Source organism: Nerophis ophidion, linkage group LG17 (genome assembly GCF_033978795.1).
Source record: "Nerophis ophidion isolate RoL-2023_Sa linkage group LG17, RoL_Noph_v1.0, whole genome shotgun sequence".
Lineage (NCBI taxonomy): Eukaryota > Metazoa > Chordata > Actinopteri > Syngnathiformes > Syngnathidae > Nerophis > Nerophis ophidion.
In genome coordinates, this window is record NC_084627.1 from 23,152,894 (window position 1) to 23,169,375 (window position 16,482).

The 16,482-nt window shown below is 38.4% G+C and overlaps 1 protein-coding gene across 1 annotated transcript in view; it reads right to left on the reverse strand.

Moving 5' to 3' along the window:
- The window catches only part of mtrex (Mtr4 exosome RNA helicase), a 35,689-nt gene extending 19,207 nt beyond the window's left edge, over positions 1-16,482 (reverse strand). The window contains exons 1-14 of the mRNA XM_061876594.1: positions 16,327-16,482; positions 14,397-14,534; positions 14,194-14,260; positions 14,051-14,113; positions 10,950-11,062; positions 10,699-10,873; positions 6,015-6,105; positions 5,817-5,941; positions 5,589-5,687; positions 4,754-4,871; positions 4,554-4,685; positions 1,854-1,933; positions 1,625-1,735; positions 1,444-1,545 (exon numbers count right to left, since the gene is read on the reverse strand). Of these exons, the coding sequence (XP_061732578.1) occupies positions 1,444-1,545; positions 1,625-1,735; positions 1,854-1,933; positions 4,554-4,685; positions 4,754-4,871; positions 5,589-5,687; positions 5,817-5,941; positions 6,015-6,105; positions 10,699-10,873; positions 10,950-11,062; positions 14,051-14,113; positions 14,194-14,260; positions 14,397-14,534; positions 16,327-16,427 (1,515 nt within the window). The 5' untranslated portion in view covers positions 16,428-16,482. The remainder of the gene's footprint in view (positions 1-1,443; positions 1,546-1,624; positions 1,736-1,853; positions 1,934-4,553; positions 4,686-4,753; positions 4,872-5,588; positions 5,688-5,816; positions 5,942-6,014; positions 6,106-10,698; positions 10,874-10,949; positions 11,063-14,050; positions 14,114-14,193; positions 14,261-14,396; positions 14,535-16,326) is intronic.

The window sequence follows — 16,482 nt, forward strand, 5'->3', positions numbered from 1 at the left end:
CACTTTTAAGAGAGACTGCAACCTTTCGGGGTTAAGTGACTAACTGGATCGTAGCTCTATATCAGTGGAATTGAGCTGCAAAGGTTGTTACTGGAATCCTTTTTCAAATCACTAGTGGAGCAAGTGGAAGTTGGACACCTTGCGCTCTTCCACCTTCCTTACACTTAATGACGCCCCGCAGTTACTCAATAGGCTTCAGGAGACCTACTTTCCCAGCTACGCTCCTGTCATCTTGGAGGTGTGTTTGGGCTTGTCATGTTAAAAAACTGCCAAGATGCTCAGTTTCCACAAGAAAGGAGATCATGCTATGCTTCACAATATCATAATAAATGTTAGAATTCATGTTTCTCACAGTGCCAACAACAAACATGCAGCCACATGACTGTAGGCAACACACTGTAAAAACTGAAATCTAAGTAAGATGAAATATCTCAAATAAGGGTGATATTTGCTTATTTTCTGTCTGATAAGATAATTATTTCCACTAAGCAGATTTTATGTTACTTGTTTTAAGTGTTTTGGTCCAAAACGATCTCAGTAAGATATTACAGATTGTTGCTGAGATTTTATGACCTATATTCAGGAAAACATGCTTGAAACTAGAATATAAACTGTTGCAAAGCTGTGTCTTCAACACTCAAGGATAAAATTACTTTATATACTTCAAGCATAAAAAAAAAAATCATGATGCCGAGCGCATATCATTATGTCAAGATAATGGCACTAACATTTACTTAATTTAAGAATATTTTTCAACATATTGAGCAAAAAAAAGGTATTGTTTTTGTTTTCTACCAAGAAAAGTGCACTTATCAGTGAGAATATACTTACTTTAAGGTATTTTTGGGTTCATTGAGGTTAGCTAATTTGACTTGTTTTGGAAAGTCTTGACAAGCCAATTTTTTTTTGTTCTATTGGCAGATAATTTTGCTTAGTTCAAATAAAATACCCTTCATTTTTGTATTTTTTTTTTTTCGTTTTTGAACACTGACTTTTTGCAGTGCAGTTGTATTGCTTCTCACTGGTCTGCTCCAAGTTGAATGTCTAAATGCTGTCCATCGGGAATATAATAAAATTGGTTGCTAAAATGTGGCTTTTGGGCTTTCAATCCATCCATTTTTACCGTTTGTCCCTCTCAGGGTCGGGGGGCGGGTCTATCCCAGCTGTATTCGGGCGGAAGGCGGGGTACACCCTGTACTGTACACAATTATAGTATTAGTAGATAAGTGAGGCCTTGTATGAATTAATGTTCTGACCATTTTTCTTCCCCTCAGAGCTTGTTCACGTTAATGGCGAGCCGGATTTTTTCTGTCTTGCGCAGTGTTTAGAATTTTTTTTATCATGCGGTGTGTTGCTTGTGTGTGTGTGTGTGTGTGTGTGTGTGTGTGTGTGTGTGTGTGTGTGTGTGTGTGTGTGTGTGTGTGCGCGCGCGCGCGCACTTACAAAGCGGTGATTCTTGCCGTCGAACTTCCGGGCGCTGGTGAAGAGCACGGTGCGCGCTGGCATGTTGATACCCATGGCGAATGTCTCCGTAGCAAACAGGGCCTAGGAATGAAGAGAGACCATTTTGTTCTCCCATCCATGAGCCATAATGCGCAAATGTTCCTGGCACTAATGTTGTTACTTTCAGCAGGCCTTCGGAGAAGAGAATTTCAATGGTTTCCTTCAGGATGGGCAGCAAGCCTCCATGGTGGATTCCGATCCCTCTCTTCAGCAGTGGCAGCACGTGCTCCACCTGAGTAACACCAGAGCGCATTTTTGCTATTTCTTAGACATCATATGACACATCCCTGCAACAACTGAGCACCATTAACTACTACAGGACGTGCTTGTATGATGCTGAAACACTTTACCTGAGGAAGTTTTTTGTCTTCGTCTGATAGACAGTCTATTGCGTTGTTGAACACTTCCTCCACAAGTCGCTTCTCTTCATCTACAAACAAAACAACCCATTTTTGTATTTGTTAGTGAGTAAATCATTTCAAACATGCACAGAAAAAATACAAGAATTCTAATCCCAATGTTTGTAGAGATGCTCTGCAGCATTTTTGTGTTTGTGGTTAGGTTGGTTTCATTCAATAAAAACTAAATGTATTATTAAAAATGTTATTATTGGTCATAAAGTACTAGGGATGTAACAGTTCTGTAGATACCGCGGTTTTTCGGTTTAAAAGTCTTCACAACATTGCTGTGACATATAACATATCAGACGTTACTTCGTGATTGTAGTTCTTCTGATGCTTAAGCGTTGGCCGGGTCAAAAAAAACCTCCATCTTCCACAATCCTCTGCGCAGCGTGGGACCGCCAAGGTGGCGGTGTGGAGCGTCGCAAGCAGGAAGTGAAGTGTCTCCATACTTGTAGATAAGATAAATTGTTTTTTTCCGGATATTTCCTGAAAATGTCATTTAAAATCTGTCCAAAACTATTTGAGTTATGTTGCTAACAAACAAACGAACCCTGACAAGAACATAACATTCTGCAAAACGAGCCACTTTTGTTGAGCATTTCCAAGGCGACATAGAACCAGCAGGTCATGTCGTAGCGCACAGAGAAAAAAATCTCCAAAAAAAAAGTGCCACCACCAAAGTATAGCTGACATCAAAGACATGCGTAGTTAATTTAAACTCGAATTTCAGAAGTGTTTTCATGTGCTCCAATCCGATGACTATCGGCATAAACCACTCGTCTCGATTCGAATGAAATTTTGATCCGAACGTGTGTGATCAGTTCAAAATATTCCGAATGGCCTGTTTTATTTCGGTTAGGCTTTTAATCCAACTAGATGTGTCAATGTACACATCGCTATGGAAAGACAATAAAGTGATTATTATTTAACACCTTAGACACAATTTCACATTGTGACTTAAAAGATATCAACACTAAGTTTTTATTTTTGCTTAAAACAGTAAATAGATGTTCTTGAAAAATGATTTGCACTTAAATGTTTGTAGTAATACATATGATAAAACAGTAAAATATTATGTTTGTGTTCAATTACAATAAGTGTGTTTATCCTAAACATTCCTGCCACTTAATTTTACACACTGTAGCATTTTTACCAAGCCTTTTTTTTGGACATGTACCACAATAATATCACACAGTGGCTGTAATACCGTACCAGCAGATTGTGCCTGATACATTCCTATAAATTACTTCATTTATCATCAGGAAATCAATGATGTGTGTTTTATGAATACATTTGCACTCAAGACAGTATTTTCTATCAATTCTATCAAATTAGTTTTGGCTACACAGGCCTCCCTCGCTCAAACACATAAAACACCTGGTTAGGCAGAGAATAAGGCTGAGCGCAAGGTATCATTAGCGTTGCCAACAGTGTCGCCATATTTAGCGAGTAATCAGAACCCTCTCGATACTTGGTGAAAAAAAAAAAAGAAACAAATCTAGGGCTGATTTGTGAGACTCAAATGAAATCACGTATTGCTCTTAATGAGCACAGTGATGTTGTATCCCCCTTTCAAGCTGCAGTTTTGAGAAAAAAATCCTAATTGTGATTCACTCTCTAAAATTGCGATTTCAAATTGATTTGCAATTATATTCTACATACATAAATGCATAGAACTGCGAAAATAATGAATAAAAGAAGTCATGTTACTTTTAGACCGTCAATCAATATATCCTTGTCTCAAAATGCCACATATTAGAACAATGTGGCATAATTTACTTTAAAAAATATTTGGCTTTAAGCAAACAGATTTAGAGCTATTGCCAACATCATGCTCTTAAAATGAAGAAACAATTGATAAAAACTATACAGTGTTTATGACGTACTCATAATATACAACGCGAATAACAATTTAAAATGATAATTCTTATTACAATTCTCAACTTCACACAAGTTAACTTAAAAACACTAATAGTTAGACCAAAATATTTTGCAGCACAAATCACCAAAACCGTAGCACAGACAAAAAAAAAAAAAAAAAAAGACTTGTTTGGGGTTATTTGGGCCAAGGGTGACATCACATGTCAGGAATTGTATTTCAGAATAACTTAAAAACCGTGACGGCACTAACAAAAAATGTAATAAAATGTTCCGTCTTAAGCAAAAGATTATGGATTTATGTTGCAAAATATGTGCATGACATCATATTAAATGATGATTTCAGTCCAACACATATAAATCTTCCTTGGTTTTAGTTCAAATTGGTCAACTGCTAAAACGTGCTTATTTTGGCTAATCGTTTTCGCTCCCACAGGATCATAATATAAAACCGCACAAGAGATAAGAAACAATCTTTGGGAGACTTTATATTTGTGTATTGTAAAACAGTTTAAGGCATTTGGCACAGTTTTCTACGAGGGTCCAGGGACACCACGGGGAAATATTTCCCACGCTGGGACTTTTTCGAGCTCTCGTTTTATAGAAACAATCAGCCTCATGAGGATTAGCAGCACAGTATGATTTTTGTATTTTTTTATTTATGTGATTTCATCAAATTGGATGGTGTAGCAGAAATGTTTGTTTAGTATGGTGATAGTATACAATAGCCACAGGAACATCCATCCATCTCTGATCGTTTGTCCCTACCGTTGTTAAAATCCAGTTTGGCCACCTGCAGAGCGTAGGCCTCGCATTCTTTCTTACTGAAGCTGAAGATGATGACGGGCTGGAAGTTTCTCTCCATAATCATCTTGACTATCTTGAAAACACTGGACGGACCTGAGGAAGCCATATTGGTTTAATTGCGCTCTGGCTGTACGACCAGCCAAAGTATCACACAAACACACCTTTTGTTCCCCCTTTGCGTCCCTTGGGATCCCACTTGCCTCCCGCATTGCTCCCAGAATCCCCGGTGTCTCTTAGAACTTGCATGGCTGTGTTGAAGTTGTCTTCCCGAAAGTCTCCCTGATGGAACACAAACTTGATTGCATGAAAAATGATCATCTAAAGACCTTCTACCAAAGGCTATTAAGCTAGCTTTCCTCAGAAGAACAGAATGAACAGTGCCCTCTGCATATCCCAATTATTAGGCATGGGGTGAAAAATAAATAGTGTAGTTATTAAATAAGAAAGTGTGTAATGAAAAAAACAAAAACAAAAATCACTTAAAATAAAAATAAAAATCATGGAGTAGGTAAAATGATATATAAAACTGAACAGTAGAAATAAAGTAATTGACCAAAAACAAATAAATAGGGCTAAGAACAAGGTGCATGTAAAGTACAGAGAATTAGTAAAATAATAAAACAAATATACATATAAAAAAGTACATATCAAAGAGAAACTGTGTACAGTACTTCAGATAACTTTTTGCAACTTTTTAATGAATAAATGACATGCATTCAACTAAAACACATTTCCTATATGACATTCTGACAATAAAATTGGATTTGTGTCTTTTTTAATGTTACTTTAAATTATGCACACAAGTAATTTACTGTGATTAATCAAAATGAAAAAGTGTATTTAATCTAATTAAAAAATATATAATCATTTGAAATTGAAAGCACCAACTGTAATAGGTTAAATATTGCAAAAAAAAAAAAGAAAAATATTTAGTATAAAGTGTATATGTTACAATAAGGTAAAGTGCGAATACATGAGCAATGTGTGTGCTCTTACGCTTTCATCCACCACCAGGTGGAGTCCATCACCGCCTGCTGGAAATACATAGTGTTGCAGCGGGGTTGGACGGTAGTCTGTGTAGACCACATGGCATGGCTGCAGGAACGGGGACAGACACACATTTGTTATGCTGACCCCAATAAATTGCAACCCAATAATAGCCTCACGCTACACTTTGGATCATTTTAAACAAATGCATCAAAACAACAGTGTAAAAAGTACAACCTGCTTGTGAAGGTGACATATCCACTCTGCAAACTGTCTGGCGTTTGGGATGGTGGCCGACAGGAAGACGTAGTGCACATTGTCAGGGAGCAGAATGATGGTCTCCTCCCACACAACGCCACGCTCTGAATTATAAGCGGGGAGTTGTTTGCACAAAACTTATAAAACGCACTGGGTTCAAAGGGTTCTTTTGCGTACCTGCGTCTCTCATATAATGGATCTCGTCAAAGACGACCCACGCCACTTCCCTCATGATCTCTGAGCCACGGTACAGCATGCTCCTTAGGATCTAAATGATTTATTTTTTTTTTAAGTCAGCATTACATACACATAACTACATTACAAAATGTACAAGTTTACACATTTCTGAATTATAATATAGATTCTTAGTCAAATAAGAATCACAGTTGAATAGCTGATTTTATTGTCGATTATAAAATAGTATCAATGATAGGGTGACTTAAAGGGGAACATTATCACAATTTCTGAAGGGTTAAAACCAATAAAAATCAGTTCGCAGTGGCTTATTTTATTTTTCGAAGTTTTTCTAAAAATTTTACCCATCAAGCACTATCCCGAAAAACGGCTTTAAAGTGCCTGATTTTAACCGTCGTTATATCCACTCGTCTATTGTCCTGTGACGTCACTGCGTGAAGCCACCAGAAACAAACATGGCGGATAGCACAGAAAGGTATAGCATAGTAGCTCGGATTCAGACTCGGATTTCAGCGGCGCGAGCGATTCAACAGATTACGCATGTATTGAAACGGATGGTTGGAGTGTGGAGGCAGATAGCGAAAACGAAATTGAAGAAGAAACTGAAGCTATTGAGCCATATCACGACAGACAGCGGCACGGGAGGAAGCGATGACGAAGTTGGCGATCGCCTTCTAACCAACGATTGGTATGTGTTTGTTTGGCATTAAATGTGGGTGGAGGGAAAGGCTGGATGCAAATATAGCTACAAATTAGGCATAATGATGCAATATGTACATACAGCAAACCTAAATAGCATGTTAGCATCGATTAGCTTGCAGCCATGCCGTGACCAAATATGTCTGATTAGTACATAATTAGCACATAAGTCAATAACATCAGCAAAACTCACCTTTGTGATTTCGTTGACTTTATCATTGGAAATGCATCTGCTTTGAGTGTCGCAGGATAGCCACACATTCTTGCCATCTCTGTCGTAGCATAGCTGTCGTCGGTAAAGTGTGCGGAACAAACGAGGGACTTTCGCATCTTTTGGCCACTGGTGCAACTTGAATCCGTCCCTGTTAGTGTTGTTACACCCTCCGACAACACACCGACGAGGAATGATGTCTCCAAGGTACGGAAAACAGTCAAAAAAATGGAAAATAACAGAGCTGATTTGACTTGGCGTGTGTAATGTGTTTGAGAAAATGGCGGATTGCTTCACGTTGTGACAACACGGGTGAATGGTCATTGCTCTGACAGCGAACAATTGAAAGGCATTTCAATCGCCAAATTCACCCTTTTAGAGTTCGGAAATCGGTTAAAAAAACATATGGTATTTTTTCTGCAACATCAAGGTATATATTGACGCTTACATAGGTTTGGTGATAATGTTCCCCTTTAGATATATCTCGTGAGACCAACATGTTTTTTAATTTACTTTTGGGAGGGTTCTTTTGTGATGATACCAATATTTTAAAACAACGGGGAAAAATGTGATAACCATAGAAGTGTCTTTGTACTGGCTGGTCAATAGCTTGAATTTACATCCGACTCATTAAATTTGCTTGGTGGTCCAGCCAGTTTTTGTTCGTAATGGGTACTAGCGACATTAGGGCCGGCCGAAAAATTTTGCTTGACGATGTGTTGACCAAAAATGTATTGCCGCTAAACGAGATTATTGCCATGATTTTTATGAGACTAAATTAACCATTAATTTAACGACGATACATAATAATAATAATAATGCATGTATATCCTTTCAAATGCGTTTGTATTTCTTGTGTATTTTAACATTGTAATTGGAATGAAAACGTTTAAAATTTCCAAGTAAAAAAAAACAAACCAATAACAAAATGTACTTTGACAAAATTTTGCACTTGAATAAAAATTATAACTAAAAGCAATAAAACGTCTTAAGAAGGTGATGGGGTATTCAAATATACACAATCATATCAATAAAATAAAAAAAGCTAAATAAAGTATTGACAAACAAGGTTGCACTTCAATATTGAACATGTAGGCAGATGTCAAGTTGTATGTTACTTAACTGCCAATCAAGTTAGGACATTTTTTAAACAAAATTGCAGAGTAACAATATACACACTACAGTTTAAACAGATGTCTTTACAGTCATATGCAAGACAAAATTTAGTCTGGCAGATTACGAGTCAGGAACATGACATGACAGCACTTTTTCCACTCACCTGTCACCTGGCTTCTTCACCAAGCGCAAAGTGAATGCAAAATGAGTTTGGACTGTCCAGTGTTTGTATTTCAATTGGCCGTTGTTTTAGTCGTGCATATTCGGCAAACTGGCTTCTAGGTCTGGATAGGCTCATCTTGTTCAAAAGGTTTAAACTAAAATATACCCACATTGGTGCAATGGAATTTGGTTTTGTGCTCATCTTGTCCATGATAGCTACTACATCCTAACTAGTTGCACTTTTTTATGCCAGCGCCCTGTGTCACTGCACAACCAGTCAATGACACCTAATAACAAGGTAATTCACCCTCCTTTTCATTTTGCTATGGTACAAACGCATGGAGCTGCTAAAAGCGACGAAAAGCCTGAAGGCTCTTGAAGTATTACCAACCTTAATTTTCATTTATCGTGATTTAATGGACTTACCGGATATCGGCCCAGGCCTAGGCGCCATTTAGCCTTTTTTAAAGAAAAATGCCCTCGGCTTGCGTTATTTTTTACAACAAAGATGGGAATTTTTGGACAAATGAGGATTGACAACCTTATCTTTTTGACCTGAATATACGGAGCATGAACTGCTGCTTGTGGAAGTGAGCACAAAAAGAGGATGAAAAGTTGGAGCAGACGGAAGCCGTAAGAGTGACATCTGCATGACTTGCGGGTATAAATGTGGAACTTGGAGCCAAGCTATGATTACATATTTATACACATAAGACAACTTGAAAAAACTTCCTCGGCCAGCTGGACCAAACAACTGTCCATCGAGTGAGTCACTATAATATTGATCATGATACATGGAGCACACCATGCCTGTTATTACAGCTAAAGTACATACACTGTCAAGCTAGTTGTGTACTAACACTACATGAAATGTGGGACAATACTATACAGATACTGCAACATGATTGTATATGTTTTTCAGTCAATACAGATTTGCGTCCCATCACTTTGTGTTATCGTAAACTCAAAAGCGATTCAGCTGCTGACGCAAAAGCTAGTTTATTTATTTCCGTAAATACAGTATCTTACGGATAATGCCTTTGCATGCCATCCCAAGACGATGTCTTACTACGCTACAAAAAAATGTTTCTCAGTGTTCGCTCTTGCAATAACAACGTCGCTACAGCCTGGGTGTTATCCAGGTTACGGATTGTAAATGAAGCATTGATGGCGTTTATTGGATGCATTTTTAAAATGATTTAGCGGCAGAATGGATTGCTCTCATTAGCTGCATTGCCAGACATTAAGCCCATTTTTACAAATTAGAATGCAAAAAACAAAAAATGTCTTCATGTCTCTCATTAGGATTGTGAACAAAAGGCAAAATTCCCAAAAAAGCAGATTTTTCTTTAAGTATAATCTTGACATGTGTATTTCTTAACACAATTTTGTTATGAGTGTTGCGTAAAGCATCAACTCACTTAGTCTACATGAAAGAAAGGAAAAGTGACCATAACCTAAAAGATTTAAGTTACCGAAAGTAGAAATCAAAAATTTGGTTTTCAGCGCAAACACAATGTTGATTATTTTTCCATCAATCCATTCTCTACCGCTTATTCCTTTTTGGGGTTGCGGGGGGCGCTGGTGCCTATCTCAGCTACAATCGGGTGGAAGGCGGGGTACACCCTGGACAAGTCGCCACCTCATCGCAGGGCCAACACAGATAGACAACATTCACACTCACATTCACACACTAGGGCCAATTTAGTGTTGCCAATCAACCTATCCCCAGGTGCATGTCTTTGGAGGTGGGAGGAAGCCGGAGTACCCGGAGGGAACCCACACATTCACGGGGAGAACATGCAAACTCCACACAGAAAGATCCCGAGCCTGGGATTGAACCCAGGACTGCAGGACCTTCGTATAGTGAGGCAGACGCACTAACCCAACTTCCACCGTGAAGCCCGTTGATTATTTTTGATTTATCAAATATATTTAGATGAAGATGGGGAGAAAACACGCTACTCGTAAATGACGTGTGCAGCAACAACAACAGGGCAAACAAAAATGGCTGTAGATCTGAAGTTAAATCAGGAAATGCCACATTATCCAAGCAAAAACAATGCATGATTTACCCGCAGTCTTGATACCAATTTGCCTGCACCAGCCACACACGAAGAAGTTGTAGGCCTCCATGCCTTTCCAAGTTTTCATCTATTTTGTCCTGTAAAATGACGACTGGCGCACACGATAGTTTGATAAGCCTGGGAACACCACTGAAAGTTAATCTTTGATCTTTTTTTTATAAAGAATAGGCATTGATTCCATTGCATGGTTAATTTTTTGCTCGTAACTGCCTTTTGGAGGAAGATCTAGGCCACTTGCATTCTTAGAAAGTTTGCACGCTGCATGCTGTACAATAGCCATCTTGGATTGGTTGACCACAACTGTTTTTCACTTCCGGGAAGAAGTCAAGTGACGGAATAAAAGCAACACTTGGCTGAAGACACAATATCATATTTTAACGCAGTAACTCACCTCTGTTGTCATGACGAGGCAGGAGGCGGTGGGGTTGATGGTAACGTCGCCCGTCATCAATCCAACGTCTTGGAACTCTTCGTACATCTCTCTGTACTTCTGATTGGAGAGAGCCTTAATGGGGCTGGTGAAGATCACTCGCTGCTTCTCTCGGAGGGCGAGTGCAATGGCGTATCTACAAGAGTGGGGATTAGGTCATTAAAAGTAAAATCAGAAGTTTGCGGTAACGTAAGACAAAATTAAATCCTCACTCTGCACAGACGGTCTTTCCGGCAGAGGTGTGGGCTGAGACGAGCACAGACTGGTTGTTGTCGATGCATAAGATGGCCTCGCGCTGGAAAGGGTCCAGAATAAAAGGATACTCCTGCAAAACCAGACAAAAGGCTTGTAACAATGCATTGAGTCCGTAAAAGGATTACAATTTGAAATACTACCACATTTTAGGGGAGAAAATACACCTGTAAAATCAGAACCACCAAAAGGCAGAAGACTGCAGTTTAGGAGCATCAAATAATTCACTTGATGTATTTTACTTTTTTCTACTTTTTTTTTTTTTTAGCAAAAACTTATTCCAGTAGAGTATACATAGGAAGCTAGGTGACCTAAGCAAACTCACATTCTTCTCCTTCACACTTGTCATCACTTATTAAAGTAGAAACAGTGTTTAATTGTTTTTACAATGCTTAACTTTTTTGGAATACTTAAAGGCTAATTGTAAGAAACTTGGCCAATATTTATTTTCTATTATTATCATTTACAAATCACACAGGGTGATTTAAAATGAATACGCCAAAATCATCACACATTTATTCAGTTCTAAAGCATTGTAATAGACTGATAAGACAGAACCCCGAACCTAGCCTTGTGTGACTTTCTTCTGTGGGGGCAAATATCGATGACATAAAAACTCAAATAACAGCACCAATCAACACGGTGGAATGTGACATCCTCGGGTGCGTTTGAGAGGAATTCTCATATTGTCTTGATGTTGTCGTGCTGCCCATATTGAGCACTTGTAAAGCATGAAATAAATACTCAAGTTATGTACAAAAGTGGTCCCCAACCACCGGGCTTGATTGGTACCGGGCCGCAGATTAATTTTTTATAATTGTATTATTTTTATTAAATCAACATAATAAACACAAGATACACTTACAATTAGTGCACCAACCCAAGAAACCTCCCTTTTTCATGACCCCCCCAAATAAAAGACTCCCCCCACACCCGCGGGACCAATTATCAAGCGTTGACCGGTCCGCAGCTACAAAAAGGTTGGGGACCACTGATGTACAGCATGTGTTTAAGCTAAGAGTTCTATTGTTTTTCATTTTTTAGATAGAGTAATAATTTTTGCGTATTGTTTTTTAATTACTATTTACAGTATTGTCCCTCTGTTGCAAGGTATGTAGAACTGGAGATTTGCATTCATGCCGACACACTTTAACCTCGGGACAGATTTGGTCCCACTGTTATATATTGCATACAGGTCATGTAAAGCTTCTCCCATGAACACCTATTACCCAAAATGTATAATACATTTTTGCAAAAAATATTGCATGTATTTTGTTCTTTAATACAAAAAATAGGAATATAAAAAATATAAGTAAAAACTTCATATCTATGATTAAGTTTGTAGTTGTGAAAAACAACTGAACCGGTGAGTATGGTAAAACATGTTTTTAAATATCAATTATACTTTTTTGAGTGGGAACATTTTGGAACTTCAGTTTTTTTACTTAACTTTTTTTAATAGCAAAAATAAACATTAAATTACATTGTACAAAGTACATAAAATATTTGTATAGGAACCAAAAAGAAGCCCAAATGCCTATATGACACCCAATAAAAAGAAATGCAAAAAAAAGACAACATAAAACAAGGACAAAGATTGTTAAAATTCCAAATTACTTAAAAGTTAGAATTTAGCATTTATTTTCTTTTAAAGAAGTAACCTCACCAAACAAGACCTAAAGATTTTGTGTAAAAGGAGTTCCAAAGTTCATCCAAAGATGCCTCAAGGGTTTATTACCCAGGGTTAACTTCTTTTTACACTTGTGTAACAGTTAACCCTTGAGTCTGTAGTAGGAAAATAGCAGTTTTACATACTTTAGATTTTTTATTTAAAAATGTATTTTCCCCACGTTACAACCACTCGTGTCCTTGTACTCCAGGGGCCGCCAACCAGTCAATCGCGATCTACCAGTCGATTTTTGGGACCCTATCGGTCAATCGCAAAAATATGACGAAGCAATATGTATTAATACGACATCAGTATGTGACAACCCCACCTGGGAAGTGACCAACAGACCCGCAATCAAGCAAGCATTTAAAAACTGAACATGCACACCTCTCTCTTCAGCCTCTCATCCCACGGCTTTGAACACTGGAGTCACACACTCCTGAGCATGAACACCCACTACACCCGCTCGTCTCGAAACTGGGCATTTGATAACGTGCTAAAAAAATCATTGAGTTGCAACAATGACTAAGGCTGATTTTTGCAACAAATCTGACATTTTCTAGTATCCAACATCAAACAATTCTTTCCTCAACTATGACCATCATTGCTTGCCTGCGACAAGAAGCTAACAAGCCAAATACTACATGAACATTGCTCCAGAGCACATATTTTGTGTTGATTTATATATACAAAACTAAACTTTGTCTTATGCAAAGGCAGTAATATATGATAAAACAAGGCAGCAGCTAAAGGACTACTCCCTTTTATATCACACAGAAAAAACCCGCCAGGTGAACGGCGGATTTTACTACTTTTGGCTCTGACGTAAGACTGTGACTCATGTTCCATATGGGACCATAGGATAAATATAACACAGTACTAAGACTATAGTCGCCATAAACAATTATCTTCTATCAAGTGCGGCACAAGGGGCCATCTGTGGCTCGTGACTTGTTTGTCATTGGACGTGGGCACATTAGAAAAAACACCAGAAACAATTGGGGGAAAAAAAGCTAAAAAGGTTGGTGACCACCACTGTACACATTTTTTTTTTTTTTTGCTTTCAAAACAGAAAAGATCATACAAAATGACGACACAAAACAAAACCTTAATAGATCATAATTCTGGTTTCACTTGACCGATTTACCCCATTTAAAAAGTACCGAATGATGTGGGCACTTTCGACACGAGTTCAAGCTTCTGTGTGGCTGCATTATGATGCTGCCCACGCGAGGCTTAAAATACAAGGTAGTGAACGCTTAAGAGAGAGTATGTTATTTAAATCGCCTCTAAAATTACTTAAAGTTTACAATATTGACAACGTACTTACAACTTTTTGAGGGAAACCACCCCAAAAAAATGACCCAAGCAGTTGCATAGCAAAAGTCATACCTTGGCTGCCTTCCCTATTCGAGGCTTGAGAGGTTTGTATTCGTCACAGGAAGGAAGAGCGACCTGTTAGGGAAATGAATGATCTTTAATAACTTCATAGAGCTTATGCAAGTGAATAAATACATTCAATTTTGTTTACTCACCTCATGAGAACAACCTTCAATCGTCTCCACTTGCTCCACTTTGATTTGGGGCATAAAATCTGCAAGGCTGATGTAAACAAAACTCATTACCCATTATAAATACCACTATTATTGTCTACCAAAAAACGTACAATAGCTCAGTAGTGCTTACATGGCAACCTTTGGATAGCATTTGCTTTAATATATAAGTACAATACGCTTACTTTAAGTCATTAGCAGAGGCGGCGTCAAGGCGAGGTTTCTTCCCCAAGCAGAGCTCCTCTCCTCCGTCAATGTCTGGCTCCCTCTTGTTTCTGGTGGCCTGGCGAACATCGCTGTCATTAGTTCGAGCTGCTGTTTTCCTGAATGGAGGACATTGACACACATTTTGGTTACTTGCCACCTTATTATGAACGTCCATCTACACGCACAGTCACGGTACAAACATTCACATACTGTACGTATACATTCACTGTACAAACAAACATACATATACTGTACATATACATTTACTGTGCAAACATTCATATACACATTCTGTTCATATACAAGTACATATACATACATACACTCAAGCACATAATCACGTTTCATCAAACATATCAACGTTGTTGCCCTAGGGTAAACTGGGTAACACATGGCATATTGACAAAGCTTAACCCATTATTACTGTAACAATCTACAAGATTAATATAGGTTGCCTCTCTCTCTTCCCCTCCATCTTTCAGTATTCCCTTTTTTTTTTTAATTATTATTATTTCATGTATTTATTTTTTATTATCTCTCTAGCTATCATTATGTATACGTATTGTTGCATTTGAACAACTGTATTGTTGAAAATAGAGGTAAACTATTGGTATTGTTCATGATCAATAGCGCTTTTTCTATTGGTCTTTGTATTGCTCCAGTTTTGGTGTAAAAATTCTCATTGTCATTTCTATATTATTATTTATTTCACTAACTGCTTATTTGCTATCACTTTTACGATCATTTTTGTACATATCGTATGTGCTGGTGTTGTTCTTGTTGTTATTGATGTGTTTCCTGTTGTTTTTGTCTCTCTGTCTAATCCCCCTCCTATCCCCACAAGAGGGGATAAGAGGAAATTCAGCAGGAGCCTTTAGCTCCTGCTGAATTTCCGGAGATTTTCGGGAGAAAATTTCTTCCGGGAGGTTTTCGGGAGAGGCGCTGAATTCCGAGAGTCTCCCGGAAAATCCGGGAGGGTTGGCAAGTATGACAGTACAGTACATATTCTGTACAATTGACCACTAAATGGTAACACCCGAATAAGTTTTTCAACTTGTTTAAGTCGCGGTCCACGTAAATCAGGGGTAGGGAACCTATGGCTCTAGAACCAGATGTGGCTCTTTTGATGACTGCATCTGGGTCTCAGATACATCTGAGCTGACATTGCTTAACATGATTAGTAATGAATAATTCCGCTTGTAATCGGTGTTAAAAATAACGTTCAACATATAAAACATTCTTATGCATTTTAATCCATCCATCCGTTTGCAACCGCACCTGTTCAATAAGTCCCATCAATGGTAAGAAGTCCATCCATCTATTCTCTACCGCTTGTCCCTTTTGGGGTCGCGGGGGTTGCTGGAGCCTATCTCAGCTGCATTTGGGCGGAAGGCAGTGTACACCCTGGACAAGTCGCCACCTCATCGCAGTGCCAACATATAGACAGACAACATTCACACTCACGTTCACACAATAGGGACCATTTAGTGTTGCAAAATAAGTATTTTATTTATTATTGGTTAGCTTCAGGATAAAAATGATATAAAATATAAGATTTATATGTAAATGTAGGTCTTACTTAAAAAATGTATGCATTCAGTTGTATTCAGTGTTAAAACATATGATACGGCTCTCACGGTAATACACTTGAAAAAATTTGGCTTTCATGGCTCTCTTCCGCCCGAATGCAGCTGAGATAGGCTACAGCACCCCTGGGGACTCCAAAAAGGGACAAGCGGCAGTAAATGGATGGATGGAATTGCAAAAAAGTGTAAAAGAGATGAGCTAGCTAGATTGTTGACGTTACAGCACACGTGAAGCTAGCTTTTCGTCGCCTAACCTCCACGCCTTTCAAAAAACAGGGAATTTACCACCTTCAATTCGGCTAAAACAGAGCTTATAACTTACCCTGTTTCCACAGCAGTCGAAACCGACAGTTTCTTACTAGTGGTAGGCTGCTGCTCGTCGTCAAACACGCTGAACAGGCAGTCGCCGAAAGGGTCAGCCATGATTATTGTCGGCACGCTTCCCACAATGCAACGCAAAGTAGATACGTGACGTAGC